The 21,209-nt window shown below is 37.0% G+C and overlaps 1 protein-coding gene across 4 annotated transcripts in view; it reads right to left on the bottom strand.

Annotated features, from left to right (window-relative positions):
* The window catches only part of cenpa (histone H3-like centromeric protein A), a 65,702-nt gene that overhangs the window by 12,657 nt on the left and 31,836 nt on the right, over positions 1 to 21,209 (bottom strand). For 2 of the 4 annotated variants that reach the window (XM_084423714.1, XM_084423715.1), the window contains exons 3-4: positions 4,486 to 4,601; positions 4,274 to 4,348 (exon numbers count right to left, since the gene is read on the bottom strand). In XM_084423714.1, the coding sequence (XP_084279840.1) occupies positions 4,274 to 4,348; positions 4,486 to 4,601 (191 nt within the window). Of the gene's footprint in view, positions 1 to 4,273; positions 4,349 to 4,485; positions 4,602 to 6,647; positions 6,756 to 21,209 lie in introns of those variants that run through there. The other 2 variants (XM_084423717.1, XM_084423716.1) reach the window with 2 other exon arrangements.

Raw genomic sequence — 21,209 nt, 5'->3', positions numbered from 1 at the left:
ACCTTGTATTATATTTTATTACCATTATATTATATATTATATTTATACCTGAGAATGCTTTGACGCGTTTCCACAGCGCACGATGCCTAAGGGAACGTCTGCCAATTCCACCAACTGCGTTAAACGTAGACTATAATTTGTCTTATTTAAAATTGCTTTTAACATTTAAAAACAGACGTTTTCAAATTCCAAAGCTTGTAGAAGGTTCCTATTGGCAATACTGACTTAGGCTACAGCTTTCCTGGTAGCCTTGAGTAAATTAACTTGTCTAAGAAAATTATTCATAAAACATAAATATCAGTTGAGCCTTTGTTTACTTTCTTCACTGACACAGACGAAAAATTAAAACACTATCAGTCAAAGTTCAGCTTTAGGAGGGGAAGAAATAGGGCAGGATAAGGAGACTGAGAGAAAAAGAAAGATGAAGATGAGGAGAGAGCAGGTATTGATAATCTAATGACAAGGTTTTAAACCTATTTCTTATTAAAAAAAAAATTGGCCTTCAAAAGCCCTAAATTGCACATAATTATGTCAGAGAAATCCAAATTTTCTCGGGGGAGCATGCCCCCGAACCCCCCTAACTACCTCACATTTCAGTCAGTTTTGTCCGCTTGTCGGAGGTTTAAAATCATTGGTTACCCGTAAGCCAATCACATAACGTTTGGTTATGGCGTGTGTTATGCGCATGCTCAGCCGCATCTAACTTCCACTGTAAACACATGTGTGATGCGAAAACAAAACCATCAAGCAAAATACCGGAGTGAACATGGCTGTGAACGACTTTTGCAGATTATGTGAAGTAAATCTACGCATCCACGGTACAGTCAGCGTCTACGTCACGGCTCTCAGCCCGCCCTCTGTTCGTTGATTGGCCGGCTGTTTTCAGGCCGGGGGAAAACGGAAAGCTATTACGCTTTCTCAGACTGAATACAGAAGCGAAATGAAATTGAGCAGAAGTAGGAAGTCTGACGTAGTCAGGCTAGTTATTGTCTACATTTTTGGGGTAATAAATATTACACTAATGAAAATGGTGTTTCTTCTCATTCATTATTAGTAATATCAAAGGATACTTTTACTTATTTCATTAAAATTCAGACCAAATAGGAATAGCACTCATGTAAATAACAATATCCCTAACTTATTGTGAGTATATACATACATATATACACACACACACACACACACACACACGTATACATGAACACTTTACAGTTGGTTTTATGACTAAGTCATTCTCTTCAAAAAATCGCAAAAAACGCAAAAAAAAAATCCTTTGAAACATCACTTATCAGACTTATGCTACTCTGAATATTGCCTGAACTTTGTATTCTGAGCACTTCTTGCGTTGTTGTTGTTTTTGCCTCTTCATGATGACTCGCTTTATTTAGTCCTAATTTGTAAGTCGCTTTGGATAAAAGCGTCTGCTAAATGACTAAATGTAAATGTCTTCAAAAGCTATTGAAGTTAGAAACGTGTGTACCAATGTCTTATGTAACTTTAGAAATGTGTGAATATCCAGTGTCAGGCGAACTTATGCCAGTACATCACTGAGAAACGCATAGTGTGAAACTTTGCGCGTTATGTTCATATTCTGGTCCATCTGCTTGCCTGTAGCCTATTAATATAGCCTACATCCCCAATAAGGTGGGAGTTTGGTCTTTTATATCACTGTATTTTGTCCATTGAGTTACTTTGAGTGTCCTGAGACCGCAGGGGAATCCTGAAAAGTGAGGTATTGAGGGAATCCCCAGTTTTGCAGCACAGCACCGCAATATAAAGTTAAGAAAACTAAACAACCGAGAGAAATATATGTCTACTACCTCAGATTTAACGTTTGATCTGTACATCAGCATCGGGGAATAACATAATCTTGTTCACGACAGAGAAAGCTGTGCAAAACTTACATGTACAAAAGTAACAGTGAAGACTTCAATGTAAACACAGCTTTTGTGTCTTTATCAGGTTTTCCATATGATAATCATCACAATTCATCGCCCTGATAATAATCACAAATAGCCTACTGCTTGCTCCATTTCTGTAATTCAACGAATGAATGAGTCTCTCACCCGTTGCTCTATAGTTTTCTTCGTCACCAGCCGCTTGCACCCCCTGCTGGTGAGGTTGACTAACAGCTATGGAGATCATCAATCGGCAATCTACTGATATTCCTGCCGTTCCCGGATGTCAAATGTTGAATTTTCTGTCGAATTTGAACCACTGAATTTGTGGAAGCGAATTTGTAAAGTGAAATAAAATGGACCGAAAATTGCCGGTCGAATATTATAGGTTGTATTTTTAAACAGAATGAACATTTTGGAAGTGAAATCTGAAAGGTGAATATGAATCATTGAATTTTTAATAATGAAAACGTGTGTGAAATGTTTTGAATTGAAATATTCACAGCTTAAATATACAACCATGTTGAATTTCAGCCCATAAAAATGCAAGCCCTGAAAATACAATGCATTAAAATGCAAGCAGGGTTAATGCAATGCATATTTTTTCAAGTAGTGCACTTCAACAAGCTTTTTTGTTTCAAAAACATTTATCATTATTTTACTTCCATAACTTTGTCTTTTGTAGTCTGATTAATAGTAAAAAAAAAAAAACGGCAGCAGGTTTATTAGGCTGCTGTCCCTTTGAGACCGAATGTACGGATTCAATATACTGTGCATATGCATTTTATTTGTTTGCGTTCATTAAAATATAACCGACTATGTTTACCAGGATCGCCAACACAGACGTTTTACATAATTTTGTGTGAATTCATCTGGAATTCAAGACTGGAAAGAGAATTCAATTCAATTCGTGAGCTGTATTCGTGCGCACTTCGGATGTTTGCATTTATTTATGAAACTTCTTGACCTACAAATGTCCTGTAATAATATAGGGAAGCACTCGTTATATACATAAATCACGTAAATGTTCATGTTTTCCTTGCATATATGATTTAGTTTCTGTCAAGACCACTATCGTCAAATACGATTGACAATTAGCATAAAGTATGGATTGGCGGTATGGTTCTGTTCTGGGCAAGAACTTGCACATCCATGCAGTCTAGTATGGATAAGAGCAGGGAGAGCAGCAATAATAACCCCCCTTTGGGTAAACAGAACAGAACCAACATGCATGTATTGCATTTATCAACACAATTTTTCCTTTCGTTTTGTTAATCTGTAATTATTTAACTGAAATATATTAAGGCATTGGGCCTATATATTATTTTTTATATGTAGTTTTATTCTGTTTTCTCATGTAAAGAAGCGCTTTAAGTGAGTGATGTGACGTTGTGTGGATTCATGTTCAACACTATCTTGCAATTTTTGCTGGTTTCAAAACACACAACAAGCTGCATATATATTACCTGCTATTCAATTTCACTTAAATATAGGCCTATAGTGACATATATCCTTGGAAAAACTAACGGCAGCACATTGCCATTGCGACCAAGGGCTACCTATGATGACTTGACAGTGGAGCGCGGGCATTTCGCTCACGTTGGATGTGTCAACATCACATTTGCATAGTCCGTACTATTTGAATTCGTGATTGTTTAACTGGCAAATAAAAATATTAAACAGAACGATAAAATAAAGTTATCAACCGGTTAATGGCCATTTCAAATAAGCGTTCTGTTCAGAACGATTAAATTTGATTTCGTTTCTGTCTCTGGTTGGTCCTGTCAAAATTTTGTTCATTTCCGATTTTGTTTTTGTTACTTGAACCAGTTCTGAGCGCTGCCTGGGGACCTTCGGGGAGCAGACACACTCTGACATCTTGGCAGGTGAAGAGGTGGTTCTGGTGTGCCTCGTAAATATATAAAATGCGATGATTGCATACCTGATCACAACTCTTTTCAAAACTACTTTAAATCTTAAAAATTTGTGTTAGTTATTTTTAGGAGTATGGTACTGAGCTGGGGCTAAGCAAATTCCCAACAGAGCTATATGACCCACCCTAGCAAAGCCAACATGCTTAGAATTTTGAGAACATTTAAAAAAAAAAAAAAAAAAAGTACTTTTTTTTTAAGGAAAACAGTTTCAATTTATTTTTCTTTGGGGGTTATTTGTGACCTGCACATTTACCTTACTACATAGGCACAAATTTTTCCTTAAAAACTAAAAAAAGTTCATAGTTGGCCTCTATCGTTACAGTGCAGTGATTTAGATATACTAGTAGCTTTTGCCATGGACCAATAATGGACCCATCCAAGACCTATACATTTTATAATACAATGTAAATGCAAAATAAATACTTTTTAATCGTCACCTACCTCCTGTAAAGCCATTAGAGCATATCCCTGCCACATCATGTGCTCTCGACTAAATGTCTGACACACCTCTCGCACCTGTCAGGAAAAATAAAATAAACTTTTACATCACTGTTACATCTATGAAAATAGCTTGTTCATATTTAGAATTAGGTGTCAAAGGCTATTCATGGGGTCTGAAGTAAATGTTAAATGATGCACAGAACCAGTAGTACCAGTCGTGAAAATGGGGCCTTGCGCAGCAACAGATCAGTAGACTTCTGATATTTGCGTATCTCCATGAGAGCTCGCGTGCCAGGGCGAAATCTGTGTTTCTTCCGTGGGGATGCTTCTAGTACAAAAACAAAACAGTAGGTATTTAGCTGATGCTTTGACATACAGTTCACTTTTTACAGGTGAAGCACGGTTAACCACTGATCTATATTCGAACATTCTGAACATTATACAGATCAGTGGGATTAACTGACCGTCCCATAAACCCAGAACTTTCGTTGATTAACCTAAACCTTTCTTACTCGTAGGTAGTAAGATATGACCAAAAATAAATAAAAAATCTTATTTAACAATGTGAAAAATGTATTTCATGATAATGAAATACAGGGGCGATGCTAGACCTAATTTACTTGGCACAGATTTGATCGATAACGTAGCTTGATAACTGCTAAAAGAATGCTTGCTCGCAAACAATGCCTTCTTATTTGGCATTGTTTGCAAGTTGATTTAGTCATCATCAGTGAAATGTTTGTTACATAATGTATTAAATAAAATTAAGTAATAAATATGACCCCCAATGCCACCAGAATGTAATATTTTGGTGCTGTTTTTGCCTACTATGCCTATTATGTCTCAGTTTATATCTCATAATTTAGATTTTTTTTAAGAACCATGAGATACAAACTCAGAATTGCAAAAAAAAAAAAAAAAGTGAAATGAGAGAAACTCGAAATTACCTTTTTTATTATTTTATTCCGTGACTTCCATAGACTGCTACTGCAGAACTGTTATTTTCTGCTACCAGGTAGCCCACAAAACACATCATCGCTGTTTGCAAACACCCAAATGGACTAAAGGAAATAGTGACGTGTACGTACTCGGAAGACTATAGAACAAGACGACTCAAGACTATAAATCAAGAAGTTTTAGCGATCAGATTATTGCTAATTCAGTGATGACAGCAGAACCTGGTATGAGATGCGATATTAAACCTCTCATTGGTAACTACTTTCTGCATGTTTCTTCATCCACAGAAAAAGTGTGAAAACTCAGTATAGAGTTGAACTGACTCAAGGCCTCACATGACGGGACGCAATGTTCAGCCGAACTACTGTCTTCTCCCTTTGATATATATCACTATTGTGAAAAAATTATTCATATTAGATTTTGGTCATTTCGTCCACTCCTTATTAAATAATTATCTTTGTTAAACACTCCTTGGTAAATAATTGTGATTACAATATTGAACAAAATTATTGTGATTAGGATTTTTGCCAAAATCAATCAGCCCTACTATGTAGCAGTCTATGGAATTAGATTTGTGCCAAATGTTTTGAACGCAACTTTCAAAGAAGCTAATAAAAGCATAAATTGAACATGAATAAAAGCTTCTTTTTTTTTAAATAAAAAAATAAAATAATAAATTATTATAATAATAATAATAATAATAATAATAATAATAATAGTATGCAAATTTTTACTTTTTAAAAACACTGTATCCTTTGCTAACTCTTTTCTTCTCTCTTCTCACTGATCTAGACTTACAAATGTGCTGTTGAAATGCTTTGTTCGCCATTCTGGAACAAATGCCTCGTGTGGAGGCTTCTCGTTGGCTCGTGAGATTTTGACTGACAGCTTTTTGACATGGAAGTGAAGACTTCAGAGTAGTGGTCGACCGATATTGGTTTTTTGATGGCCGATGCCGATATCTTAGAGAGCAGGGTGGCCCGATGGCCGATATAAAGCCGATATTTTTATATATATTTATTTTAATCAATCATTTCTTATTTTAATTATAAATTATAAATAAATTATAAAACAATTTTTAAAAATAAACATGCTTTTATACTTTAGATGGCAAATTCTTAAATTTGCAATCCTATTACAGTATTTTTCACAAAGTAATTGTTTAGAAATATATGAATATGTGAATAAAAAGAAGGTAAACACTGTAACAGGGCACTCAGTAATCTGGTAATTTCGTGCTGGTAATCATTTTTTTAAATAAATACAAGGTAACGCTAATTTTACATACAGCAGTGAAAACAATATGAATATGACACAATTGGCAACCGGATATATCACAGATATGAATATGACACAGTTGGCAACTGGTTATATATCAGCATATTTTAAAATGAAGGATTTAAAGTTTTTCGCTCACGTCTCCTGTGAAGCTGATCTTCTGTTCGCATTCACTCACTTCGCACGGACCGACCGTCACTCGCAGACAGTAATGCACACTTCACAAGATATCACAGCTGGATTCAATTAAATCTGCAAGGTTTGTGAAATTAAAAGTTTATTAGATATTCAGAGATTTGTTTAAATTACGTAGATGCGCATTTGCTGAATGTTGACGGCAAATGTTTGCCTTTTCTGTTACAAATAATATAAAAGCAAACGCTTTACTTTACTTCGCATAAGTTACCATTTACTTTCTTTGTTTACCAGTTCTGTCTAACAAAGTATTAGATATGACTCACAGAGATAGTAAATTAATGAAGACGGAGAATGTGAGTGAGCGCTGTTTGATCTGAGAAGCTGCCGTTGCCGTTCTCTTCTGGCGCTGGTGTTCTCAGCACTGCCCATCAAAATAAAAGTCCAGTGCGCCGTCAAAATGAAAAAGTCCCGCTTCCAACACATCGGCCAATCAGAAAAACGTATCGGCCGATGCCGATATTTCAAAAATGCCAAATATCGGCCGATATATCGGCCTTGGCGATATATCGGTCGACCACTACTTCAGAGTGTTAAGGCTGATTTATACTTCTGCGTCAGACCTACGCCACTGTAGGTTATGCGTCGGTTTTTATTTATACTTTTGCATCGTTTTCCGCATTGATGTGCAATTACACATGCAGAGGGAGCATGTGAAACCAAAGGGAGGGTTCTAGCAGACCAATCAAAGCGATTGCGGTCCGTGTAGAATTGACGCATTGATTTTTGGAAAGGTGCACGTCAGGGTACGCCGTAGGCTACGCGTGCTACACACAGCCTACGACGTAGCTATGGCGTGAGTTTGAAGTAGAAGTATAAATTGGGCTTAATGTTTACAAGTGCAACTGTGAGAATCTGCTACCAATAAGCCTTAAAATAAGAAGAGAATCTGCTAGTGGCTTCCTACTTCGTTTTAGTGATAAAAATTGTTTTGTTTTTAAATGATTTATGCATTTATCTACTGCTACACTACAACAGTAGTTCCAAACAACATTCCCGGAGCCCCCCAACACTGCACATTTTGATCCTCTCCTTTGTCTGACACATCCATTTCAGGGCTTTAAAGCTGTTTCTGAAACCATTATGAGATGTTACAACTGTAATTCCTCACCATCAGCATTAACAAGGGCATGTCCATCAACAAACCATTTATTTTACTTGTACTTATTTATTTACCGAGTACGTTTCTAATTTAGTGCGGTGAACATGTGGAAACTGTATCAAGAACAGTGCATACATTAGCCGAGCTCTAGCGTGAATGACTGATGTAACAAACGTTGGTAAAACAAATCTTGCTCCATGCTTAATCTTTCCTCAAAGTAGTGAGAACGACAGCCAATCTGCATTACTAGACACAGTTTTAGGTAATAGTGGCCCACAACTGATTAGCAGAAGTAATTCAGTAAAACAGTAATAATGTGAGTTAATCAGTTAGCAGGAGGCCTACACAATATAAAACTCAAAACAAAGTATTTTGAATACCATCTTTCAAGAGCAAGCGGTTTGTGAATCCTGCATCGAACTCCGAGATTTGAGAAGCAGTGGTCAGTCAAATAAAGGGAACACAGCAAAATTTTAGGATTATACTGCTGTGGTATCGTGCTAAAGATGAATTTTAACCACTGATTCTTCACATGCTTGTCCTTGGGCAGTGAAAAAAAAAAACTGGCTTTACCTTCACATTGTAGAGCACAGCGTCTTCTCGAAATGATCCTGTCCAGTATCCAAAGGAATCAGCTGCCAGTTTGAGGTTCAAGTTTTCCCTGGTGTCTAAGCATGCAATAAGTGGGCGGGCAATATGCTAATGTTTCGTCTTGACGTCACAACGAAACGGCTTATGACTCATTTGAAAAACGATTCATTTCATTGACTCAGAGTCCACTCTTTCTTTTGAAAGACAATAACTTTATATACGGTGCACTTTCAGATTTAAAACTTTGCATGATGCTTTCATTCACTTATGGCTCGTTTCCACTGAGCAGTACAGTACGGTACGGTACGGTTCGGGTCTTTTAACCATGATCTGGCTAGCGTTTCCACTGCCAACAGTACCCTTACTTGATAGGCGTGGTGTTTCGATCGACGTCATTTTCGCGCGAAGAAGAACATAGTAAAACTACAATGGATGACATACAGCAGATCTTGTTCTTGCTCCTCGACATGTTTGTCACAAGAAGACAAGCGCCGACATTAGGCTTTTCTCAATATCAAGTACGCAAAGTTTGTACTTGCCATGTGCGACTCCTACATGCAAATGGTACAGCGCGTTCTTAAAAGCGTCACTCAGCTTGCTCTGCTACTCCGGTTATCTCTGTTACTCTGTATGTACATTTTAAGCAATAATAAAACGAAATATGTTATAAAACAGCACTCTGCCTCTTTTCGTTTTCATTTAAATAAATTAAACATTATAGGGACACAAATGTGGTTCATGCGCAACGCATATTGATTATTCACTGCAAGTTATACGTTATTCTATTTATAACAAAACGAAATTTAAAACACAACCCTAACGTTACCTCTTTTCGTTTAAATAAAAAAAAAATTACACATATTCCAGGCAATATATGCATTTGTACAAATGTTGCAATAAACAGTGATAATCTTGTAATAAAAAAATGACAAAAAAAACATATTTCTTTTTGTAAAATTTCAGTTTTATCAATAATAGCCAATATAAAAGTTTAAGTAAAAGGTACAAGAAGCTATACAATAAGAAATAAAGCAAACAATTCAGTCAAATATCCAAATGCAGCGCTCTAGTCTAACATTACAACAGTAAAGTTAAATACAAATAGCCTATAATATGAAACTAAACTTAGCCCTCAGCCAAAACGATTGACAGGGAACGAATTATATATTCACGAGACCAAAGATCGCCCGTTAGGTCTACACAAGACGAATTATATCTCATGTTTAACCACTACCGTCGGAGTCAGCGGCGAACGTCAGAAGAACTAGCCGAGGAAAGGCTCATCCAGCCGGGAAACATGAGCGCCGAGCGGCCGCTGATCGCATGGATCTCACAACCGGGAAAAAAAAAAATCATCTTTATAAATAAACCACAGATTTGAGCTTTAAACAACTACATTCTCGCTTGAAAAACTCTTAAAATTACATTTCGTGACACAGTAACAGTAGTATTATATTAAACTGTATATTAAAAATGGCGCTTCTTATGTTGTCATTCCCCTTGTAGCACGCGCAAGTGACGATTCTCTGTCAACCAATCAACGTCCTGCAGTGAGTCTAGCTCCACCTTTTAGTACCGTACCACTGTGCTAGGTACCCCAATGGAAGGGTACCTAAAAAGTGGTACGGTACGGTTCGACATTTTGGTACCATTCACAACTTTTGATAGTGGAAACGCAAATAAATGCGTACCGTTCCGTACCGTACCGCTCAGTGGAAACGAGCCATTAGAGCTATGTTACTATGGAAGCATATGGGTAGCAATATTCAATTTGAAGTGTAATATGCAAAATGACAATGTAATATGTAAAATGGCAATGCATTTCTGTATTTAAATGTACATTTTCCATTACATTTGTGCAACGTTGGTGCAAAATGAAAATGAAAAATCAATTATATAATCAAAAATCATTTGCCATTTCATACAATAGTTTTAATATGTAAATTGAATACATATTTTAACGCTTTATAAGTTGCAAAATGAAAATATATAACAGAAATGATTAGATATGTTTAATATGTTCAAGCAAAAACTGTAGCAAAATTATAATTTAAATGTTATTTTTCTTAGTTGCATTTACACTCACAGTTAAGACACTTGCGATTGCATTTTCATTAAATGTCCCGCAATGAATGTAGAAAAATTAAATGTGCAAATTGAAAATGCATTCCGAGCCGTTATTCCAAGGCATTTTCGTTTTTTGGCCAAGTGCATCCAGAATTTTCGGTTTCGGCCCAGAATTATTATTTTTTTTTTTAATGACTGATCGTTTCGCTAGATAAGACCCTTATTTCTCGACTGGGATCGTGTAGAGACTTTGAAGCTGCATTGAGACGGACATTTGAACCTTCTTTGAACATTGGCATAGTTGGTTGCCATTGAAGTCCATTCTGTGTAGAAAAATCCTGGAATGTTTTCCTCAAAAACTTTAATTTCTTTTCGACTGAAGAAAGAAAGTCATGGATATCTTGGATGACATCAGGGTGAGTAAATTATCAGCAAAACATTTTTTGAAACTGAACTAATCTTTAAGTTGAATCCCTAGTCAACACGCTTACTAACTATGCCCAAAGTGATTGTCTGATAAGATGTGGGTCTCTGGCAGTGATTTAATCATAGAAATATTGTATAAAGAGCCATCATTTTGCCATATTCAAATAAAGGTTTTAAAACGTAGGCTAAGTGTCACTAATTAAAGGTACAATATGCAACATTTTATGCCGCTAGAGGGCGCTACATTCCAAACAACAACAACAGCGTAGCTTGATGACGATTTGAAGGAGCGTGGAATGATGGGAACTGTTGTTTTCAACTCCACTGTGGATGTAAATCAGTCAGACGGGAATAGAAAAATCATGTTCATGGATGAGGTTAAGTTCTATTTTTATAAATGTTGCGTTTAATGACATGCTTTTTGTTGGCGAGAGGGGCGTGGTTCAGCGCGGTCTATAACGGGAGAGAGAGAAACGAGACGAGTAAGTAGGTCAAGTGCAAATGACGAACACCTATGTCTTATTGCAGTATTATTGGCGTGGAGAGACCGTGCTGGAACGAGAGAGAGGGAGAGAGAGAGAGAGGGAGAGATGGAGAGATGGACTGAGGACTCGTACGAGAGACTGGAGAGAAAATTGGACGCAGAGAAAGAAAACCGGTGGATCCGAGCTCTCATTTTTTAACAGTTTTGTGCCATCACGGTTGCCACGGTGAATGCGGGTTGTGCGCGACTTTTGTTTGTTCTAAATAGGGATGCACGATATTGCATTTTGGCCGATATTCTATATGCCGATATTGTCAAACTAATTTTGTCCGATGCCGATACCAATGTATATACACATTTTCCCCCTGATATATTTACACTTTCATTTTACTGAAGAGAAATCCAAGTCTCTCTCCTGTACTACCTTTACCGTATTACACTCATGTGTTGTAGATAAGGCAATACACAAGACAAACAAAACAACATTTGATTCTACCATAAATGTATAATTTTACAAATGTAGACAGACATTCACCCATGAAAAATAGGTAAATTATTTCACTTGGAGAATAAATGATATGCCAGTGCCCCATTTTATTTTTAAGTTCAGACTTCAAACTTCAGTCCTTAGTCCTTAAAATAAAGAAAAATAATTTTTCTCCTAAAATCTTCTCCTACGAAAACAAATGCTCCCCTGTTTTCGGTGCTGATGCAGTGGTGACCCGTTCATGTAACATGTAAGGGTGGCGCTGCCAATAACGCAACTAAAAGCTGTCACAACGAACCGCAAAAGTAATGATTATGAATACAGGGTGTCTACAGATATGAACAAGTTAAATTTAAGACTTTTTAAGACCTTTTTAATGCCACTTTGAATGAAATTTAAGACCAAACCTGTGATGGAAATACACATTATATTACATGCGTATATATTAGGGGTGTAACGGTTCACAAAATTCACGGTTCAGTTCGATACAATACACTTGTGTCATGGTTCGGTTCGGTTCGGTACGTTTTTGATACAGCATAAAGAAATAAATGCCAGAGAAATTTCCTTGATTTAAATTTTTTATTCTTTTTTATATTAAAACTAACATCATAAAGTATGATATTTTTTTTACTTTGAGCAATTCTAGAGCTATAATTGACTCTTCTTAGGAGCATATAAAACAAAACAGCTCCTTGGAAAAAATGAAATGTCATATTGTAGTAGTTATAAACAAAGGATTATTTTAGTTCAGATTAACATTTGAGGGCAGCAATTGTATTCATAATGTCAAAATAAAACCGACATAATGTTACTTGAAAGCATTATAGCCTACTATTCCTGCCAAACTTCTATGGTTGCAGTTAGTGTTACTACAGTAAATCCATGGTGAATGTTGCTGATCTGTGGACACTGATAGTTCATTCATGGCACAATGTTTCTTCCTGGTTTCCATGTCAGCGCTGTTTGATCCGTTAATAACGGAGAAATATGAATGCTTCTCACTAGATCTCGCAGCGATGTTATTACTTCTGTCAGTTCTGTGGCGAATTCAAATGCTTTCTTTACTGTATCTCTTATTAGCGCTGTGTAGTAACAGTGTCGCATGATCACGATCGGCTCGCGCTGCACTGGTCCAAACTGATAAACGGTCCTTCAACCACACAATAACGAGCAGTTTCGTTCCGCTTGCATTATACGTTTGCCATTTGATGTTGGGCACTGTTGTGGTCACGCCGGCGTCTCTTATGGTGTGTTCACACCAAACGCGAATTTAATTGTTTGCGCGAGTAGATTACATACAAAGTCAATGCAAAGACGCGAATTTGATGCTTCACTGGTTATTTGACGGACATTAGGTCCGTCAGACTGGAGACATTTTAGCGGTAACGTGACCAGAAATATTTAAGACCTATCGAATCTGAATTTAAGACATTTTAATACTTTTTAAGGCCTTTTATTAGGAAAACTTTATTTAAGACATTTTAAGACTTTTTAAGGACCCGCGGCCACCCTGGAATATGTCAAATATAGCAAGGAGACATTTTAATTGTTTATATTGTCGTCACATGCACATAGGAAACACGCCACCCTATCAGCAAGGCTCATCGGCAGAAATATTCATATCTGCCGATGCCGATGATGGTCATTTAAAGCTTTTATCGGCCGATACCAATGTTGTGCCGATATCATCGTGCATCCCTAGTTCTAAACAATTGTTGTACAATTCGAACATACCCACATCATTTGCCAAAATACTGATTAATCTTTATGTATAACACATGCTATATTTACATGGCCATAAACACCAGACGTGATAAACAATGTCAAGCAATAATACTTTCCTTACATAAACATAACTATTACCGAATGCTACATTTGGAAAATATAAAATTAAGCATGCTTTGTCGACAGAACCGGTAAAGAATAATTGTGTTCCATAACGACTGCACGAAACAAGCTAACGTTTGTTGCTTGATAGACGCTACAACTACAACTTCCGCATTTGTCCAGGACTTCACGCAGTACGAGCGGAAACCGAGGGTAACGTGGATATGACGCAATTGAGTGGCGACTCCCAGCTCACCCCTGCTCTAAAGCCCCGTTTCCTTGGTTAAAAATCGCAATTTTCTCACGATTTAAAAATAGTTGGAAACATTTGGGATATTGTAAGTAATCAACCTAACAAAATATATAACACTGGCCTTGAGATTTTGGGATATTTTAATGCAAAAATCGTACATATTGTACCTTTAAACAAGTACATGCTAATTGTCAGCCTCTTACATGTTTTTGCATCTCGAAATTGCAGAATTCAAGAGATACCTTTTCAAGAGATACTAGCCTCGGCTGGAGCTTAATAATGGTTTTCTATATTTATTTTGTGTATTTCCATATTATATAAAGTAATTGATTCATGTAGATGTGTTTACTTTACAGCAGTATTATTCATTAAAAGAATAAAATAGAGTTTGAGAAGAGATCCAATCACAATTAAGGAAGGTGAGATACACATCATTTTGAATTTAAACATGCTGATCTAAGTTACCAGGTGGGACACAACTTAGCATGCACTTGCTTACACGTCTCAGAAAACATTAAAAAATAGAAAGAGAAGAGCAGACATATGGATAAATTTCACATTTGATGTCAAGGAAAACAAGACCATTAGTAAACCGTGTGGAGTGACAATCTCCGGAAAAAAACACCACGAAATTAAAGCGACATTTGCAGACGACTCATCCCGAAATTCATGTAAAGGTAAGCATAATAATAAATATAGCTGCGAGCAGCGATTGCGGGCCCAAGCTGGTGGCACCGCCACCCTGGTGCCTTTAGTTACACTAAAGCCACCGGGGTGGCGGTGTCACCGGCTTTGGCCCTCCATCGCTGCTCGCAGCTATATATATATAAATAAATGTAAAAAAAAAAAAATATATATATATATATATATATATATATATATATATATATATATATATATATATATATATATATATATATCAGGGATGGAAATTAGCACCCGCCACCAGCCAAATGCGGGTGATTTTGTGTTGTGGCGGGTAAACTCGCTTCACCTACACACTTTTAGAGGAGGCACACCCTCTCCATGGTTCTGACCAAAGAAGAGCGCTTTGTAATCTCCATTACGCATCATACCTGGCGTTGTCTCTTAGTGCGCTCCGAAAACTCTTGAGGTATAACTAAAGGTATACCATTGCTAGGCGTCTTCAGGGCTATCATCCACGCGAGGCAGAGGCGCTGGCGCCCTCCTAGCAACGGCGCTGGTCGCCGAGAAAGATGTGATACATCATGAGATGCGCAAATATGTCTGGAGACTAGGGCTGGGCGATATATCGATATAAAACATATATCGATATATTTTTGAAATGCGATATGGAATTAGACCATATCGCGTATATCGATATAGTTCAAATTTGCGCTGTGATCCTTGCTCCCCGCGCCTCATTTTTCACTCTGCGTGCGTGTTTAGAGCATGTTATGTTATGAGAGGCGAATCATGACTACTTCAGAAAACACAGCACAATAGGAACTACCAGGCAGTGACATAAGTGTACGCCGAGATACATTTTTTCACCTCAGAAAAACTGACTTTCTTGTCCTGTCAGCCGTTCTCGTAGCGCACACTCTTCAATTGCACGCGCAAATGCAGCGGCGCGCGCTGTGTATCGCCTCACTGCATCAAGTGCAAAAGAAACTACGAGCATGCAACGCCGTTACGTTGTAAATTACACGAAATAAAAGTAATGCAGGTATGATTTTCATTCTATTCACCAGGAGCAGTTTCCATGTTTCATTAACAGTTATTGTTAATATTGTGTATTCACCATGGTAACTTTCGTTTCCATATTAACCCCAAAATGCCACTATTTTTCTTTGTGTTATTTTTTATATTTTTAAATGACTGTAGTGGCTCATACCAACATTGTATTAACAAAAACTAGTTTGGGACTGATTTAATAACTTTAGCATAGGCCTAATGTTTATTTATTAGTAGCCTACTAGTCTTTACTAGGCTAGTCATATTCTTACAATTTATGTTATATAAATTAATATTAATAATATTAATAAATAATTAATATATATATGTGTATGTATGTATATATATATATATATATATATATATATATATATAGGCAAATTATAACATGTTTACACAAAATTTGTTTATATATATATATATTCAATGTAAACTTTGATAATCATAATTAATAAATCGCAATTACAATTTGAAGGGAATAATCGCTAATTATGATTTTTGTCATAATCATGCAGCCCTAACTTAGGTGAAGAAACCTGTTTATTATTTATTCATTTGATTTTGCAACTGTTCACTGAAATAGTTGGTTTCAATAAAACTACTTGTGACGTCATATTTGGCTTTGACTTTGACTGAACATGCTCTCACTTTGCGGAAAAAATATCGGGATATATATCGTATATCGATATTCAGCCTAAAAATATCGCGATATGACTTTTGGTCCATATCGCCCAGCCCTACTGGAGACATGACATGTAAGACATGATTTTGACCACTTCATTGAGTTTTGTTTTGTAGAAAGACTCTTTTTAAAAGATTTTCGTTTTGTATAAATTGTATCTTAATTTTGATCAATGTTTTATCAACCAATTGCCTGTATTTAATAAATAATAAGAAAATATATAGCAGACAATGTAATAAGACGCCGGCATGATCACTTGCATTGCACGTGAACTGAAGAGCACCGAAACTCAGCTTGTGCCTCACAGATTTTAGAAATATAGGCTATCTATTATAGAAAGCTTGAAATGTCTACTTTTAAACGAAAATATTCAAAACCAAAAGGAATAGGCTCTCTGATTGTGAAATCCATATGAAATGTGCATTTCTCTCTGGCGTTCATGGCGAATCCGCATCGTCAACTTCATCTTTGCAGCGACAAAGAAAACACCAGTTTATTAATAAATAATTATTAATAAATAATTAAATGTCTCCTTGCTATTTTAGACACATTCATAATCATTACTTTTACCGGTTATTTGTGGCAAGCTTTATGCGTGCGGTCGTGCGCTTGAGTGCGGCTATATTACATAAACCTGTGTAGGCTATATAGCCTATTTAAGTAGCATAATTAAAATAATATACAGGGGCGATTTGTCCACGAATGGCTTAAATGAACAACTACTAGTCGACTAGAATTTTTTTTTTTAAGTCGGAGGCAGCCCTATTCCACATATTTTCGAACCAGGCTCAGGCCATTCTGGGTTGAGCGAGCGACCCTGCGGAATAAACGAGCGGAGCGGATTATTCAGAAATGCACTCTCCACTCACATGCTCTGATCGGAACAAACCCGTCTGCTGAATTTGCGCAGAAACATCAAAATAGACATAACCAGCTTTTTAAAAAATGTAAAACTTTATGAGCTTATTGACGATTTTTTATAGTTCTTGACAAAATTAGAATATATTAAACTTTTTTTTTCTTGTTTTTTTTGAAGAAAAGTTTTGGGTGGGCCTGTTGAAAAGTGGGTGGGCCTACTAACGCACCCATAACGCCGTGCCTGGTGTGTGTATAAGAAAGAAAGAGAAAATGTCAGTATTTCATTGAGACTTGAGATTAAATAAACTGCTGTAGATCTTGTAGTATTAATTTTCACATGCAGTTACACATTGTATGTTAAAAACAAGAAAGTGGCTGGTAAAAACATTGAGTGGCTGGTAGATTTTGAAATCCACCAGCCACAGTGGCCTGTGGACAAAAAAGTTAATTTCCATCCCTGATATATATATATATATATATATATATATATATATATATATATATATATATATATATATATATATATATATATATATGTATATGTATATGTATATGTATATATAAATGTATATATATATATATATATATATATATATATACATAGTGAGGAAAATAAGTATTTGAACACCCTGCTATTTTGCAAGTTCTCCCACTTAGAAATCATGGAGGGGTCTGAAATTGTCATCGTAGGTGCATGTCCACTGTGAGAGACATAATCTAAAAAAAAAATCCAGAAATCACAATGTATGATTTTTTAACTATTTATTTGTATGATACAGCTGCAAATAAGTATTTGAACACCTGAGAAAATCAATGTTAATATTTGGTACAGTAGCCTTTGTTTGCAATTACAGAGGTCAAACGTTTCCTGTAGTTTTTCACCAGGTTTGCACACACTGCAGGAGGGATTTTGACCCACTCCTCCACACAGATCTTCTCTAGATCAGTCAGGTTTCTGGGCTGTCGCTGAGAAACACGGAGTTTGAGCTCCCTCCAAAGATTCTCTATTGGGTTTAGCCTAGGTCTGGAGACTGGCTAGGCCACGCCAGAACCTTGATATGCTTCTTACAGAGCCACTCCTTGGTTATCCTGGCTGTGTGCTTCGGGTCATTGTCATGTTGGAAGACCCAGCCTCGACCCATCTTCAATGCTCTAACTGAGGGATGGAGGTTGTTCCCCAAAATCTCGCAATACATGGCCCCGGTCATCCTCTCTTTAATACAGTGCAGTCGCCCTGTCCCATGTGCAGACAAACACCCCCAAAGCATGATGCTACCACCCCCATGCTTCACAGTAGGGATGGTGTTCTTGGGATGGTACTCATCATTCTTCTTCCTCCAAACACGTTTAGTGGAATTATGACCAAAAAGTTCTATTTTGGTCTCATCTGACCACATGACTTTCTCCCATGACTCCTCTGGATCATCCAAATGGTCATTGGCAAACTTAAGACGGGCCTTGACATGTGCTGGTTTAAGCAGGGGAACCTTCCGTGCCATGCATGATTTCAAACCATGACGTCTTAGTGTATTACCAACAGTAACCTTGGAAACGGTGGTCCCAGCTCTTTTCAGGTCATTGACCAGCTCCTCCCGTGTAGTTCTGGGCTGATTTCTCACCTTTCTTAGGATCATTGAGACCCCACGAGGTGAGATCTTGCATGGAGCCCCAGTCCGAGGGAGATTGACAGTCATGTTTAGCTTCTTCCATTTTCTAATGATTGCTCCAACAGTGGACCTTTTTTCACCAAGCTGCTTGGCAATTTCCCCGTAGCCCTTTCCAGCCTTGTGGAGGTGTACAATTTTGTCTCTAGTGTCTTTGGACAGCTCTTTGGTCTTGGCCATGTTAGTAGTTGGATTCTTACTGATTGTATGGGGTGGACAGGTGTCTTTATGCAGCTAACGACCTCAAACAGGTGCATCTAATTTAGGATAATAAATGGAGTGGAGGTGGACATTTTAAAGGCAGACTAACAGGTCTTTGAGGGTCAGAATTCTAGCTGATAGACAGGTGTTCAAATACTTATTTGCAGCTGTATCATACAAATAAATAGTTAAAAATCATACATTGTGATTTCTGGATTTTTTTTTTTAGATTATGTCTCTCACAGTGGACATGCACCTACGATGACAATTTCAGATCCCTCCATGATTTCCAAGTGGGAGAACTTGCAAAATAGCAGGGTGTTCAAATACTTATTTTCCTCACTGTATATATATATATATATATATATATATATATATATATATATATATATATATATATATATATATATATATATATATATATATATATATACACAGGGCTTGACATTAACACCCGCCAACCCGCCAAATGCGGATGGATTTTGCTCGTGGCGGGTAACATAGTCACTCCAATTAGCCACTTTGGCGGGTTGAATAATTGTAGTCTTTTCAAAAGGCATCTGAAATAAGTACACTACAACTGAACTCCCATGTGTATTAGGGCTGTCAACGAATATTCTAAATTCGAATATATATTCGAATAGTTTTTAAAAAAAGAATTTTGAAGGTGAAAATGATTATTCGAATGTGGGAAAACGCCCGCGGTAGCAGAGGCGCGGCTGTCTGTTTTGCGAGTGGGCGCGCTGCCTGAGGGGTCAGGGACAGGTAACAGGAAGAAGCGTTAGCGTTAAACAGTACAGTAGGCTACACTTTAGTAATGTTTCTGACTGAATAGATATTGCATGAATAAGGTAGGTTAGATACAGCAGTTTCATGCACTGCTGCAGGCTTCCACTGGTTTGATTATTTGCCGTTTCATGTCAAGGAAAAGTTCATGTTTAGCACAGCTCGCTCGGAGCGTTCAATGTCGGTTCTATATACTGTAAAACTTCAATTAATGTTAATAACATTTATTTCAATCGCTGAATGAAGCCTGCTATATAAGAGTCGCGACCTTAAATTGCTTGCACAAAACTCTTGATCGGCACTCAACATTTGCTTATAGTTGTTGTTCATTTAAACCATTATGCGCAGAGAGCGTGACGCCTCATTCGCGCCGCAAGACCACCAGACGCGCGTAAACGCGTCTTTACATTGACTTAACATTAAAATCACTCGCGCCAGACGCTTTATTCGCGTTTGGTGTGAACGCAGCATGAGCATGAGGGTGAGGGCGAGAGAGAGAGAGTGCCTGCGAGTGCGAGTGCGAGTGAGCGAGAGTGAGGTCTGCGGTCTTTACTCTTGGCCATTTGATTTACTTGTTTTTGTGTAGGTATAATACGCTGTCAAATAGCCTATGTTTAAACTTAAATAAACTACCTAAGTAGTTATGTCTCTTTGTATTAATGTGTCCTGTTATTGACGTAATGCGCGTAATTGACAAAATGCGCAACCAGATGTTCGAATAGTTCGAATATAAGCTATGCATACTATCCATCCTAAATAGTATGTGACATTATTAATTGTCAATACTATTTAGGGCAGATAGGGTGGATAGTATGCACATTGGGACGCAGGGTTTTATGTGTTTTTTTTAGAGGGAATATTCGAACGTCATTTTTGAGCAATTTTGACAGCCCTAATGAGTACATGCACACAGTGTTGCCTTGCGCTTGCGCTCTATTGACGACAACACAAACGAAGAGACAGCTAGCTGCCCTGCTGGAGGTACGTCGTATGCCGGTGGAGCTATGTGGCGACATAATACATAATACATGGTTTTATTTAAAAAAAAAAAAAGCTTTACACACAACCTTATCAGAGCTAATGATATTTATGTAGTCTTGATTTGGTTGTGTACAGTGGTTTTACATAAATGGGTTGTAAATCTAGTTCAAGTAAATTTTAGCACGCCATAGTCAACTTTTATCAGGTAATTTCACAACAACAAAAATGTGGCTAGTAAAAATGCTGTGTGGCTAGTAACTTTGGAAAACCACTAGCCACATTGGCTAGTGAGCAAAAAAGTTAATGTCAAGCCCTGTATATATATATATATATATATATATATATATATATATATATGTATATATATATATATATATATATATATATATATATATA

This window comes from Rutilus rutilus (genome assembly GCF_951802725.1).
Source record: "Rutilus rutilus genome assembly, chromosome: 11".
NCBI classification, from domain to species: domain Eukaryota; kingdom Metazoa; phylum Chordata; class Actinopteri; order Cypriniformes; family Leuciscidae; genus Rutilus; species Rutilus rutilus.
This window is presented reverse-complemented; position numbering and strand designations above follow the sequence as displayed.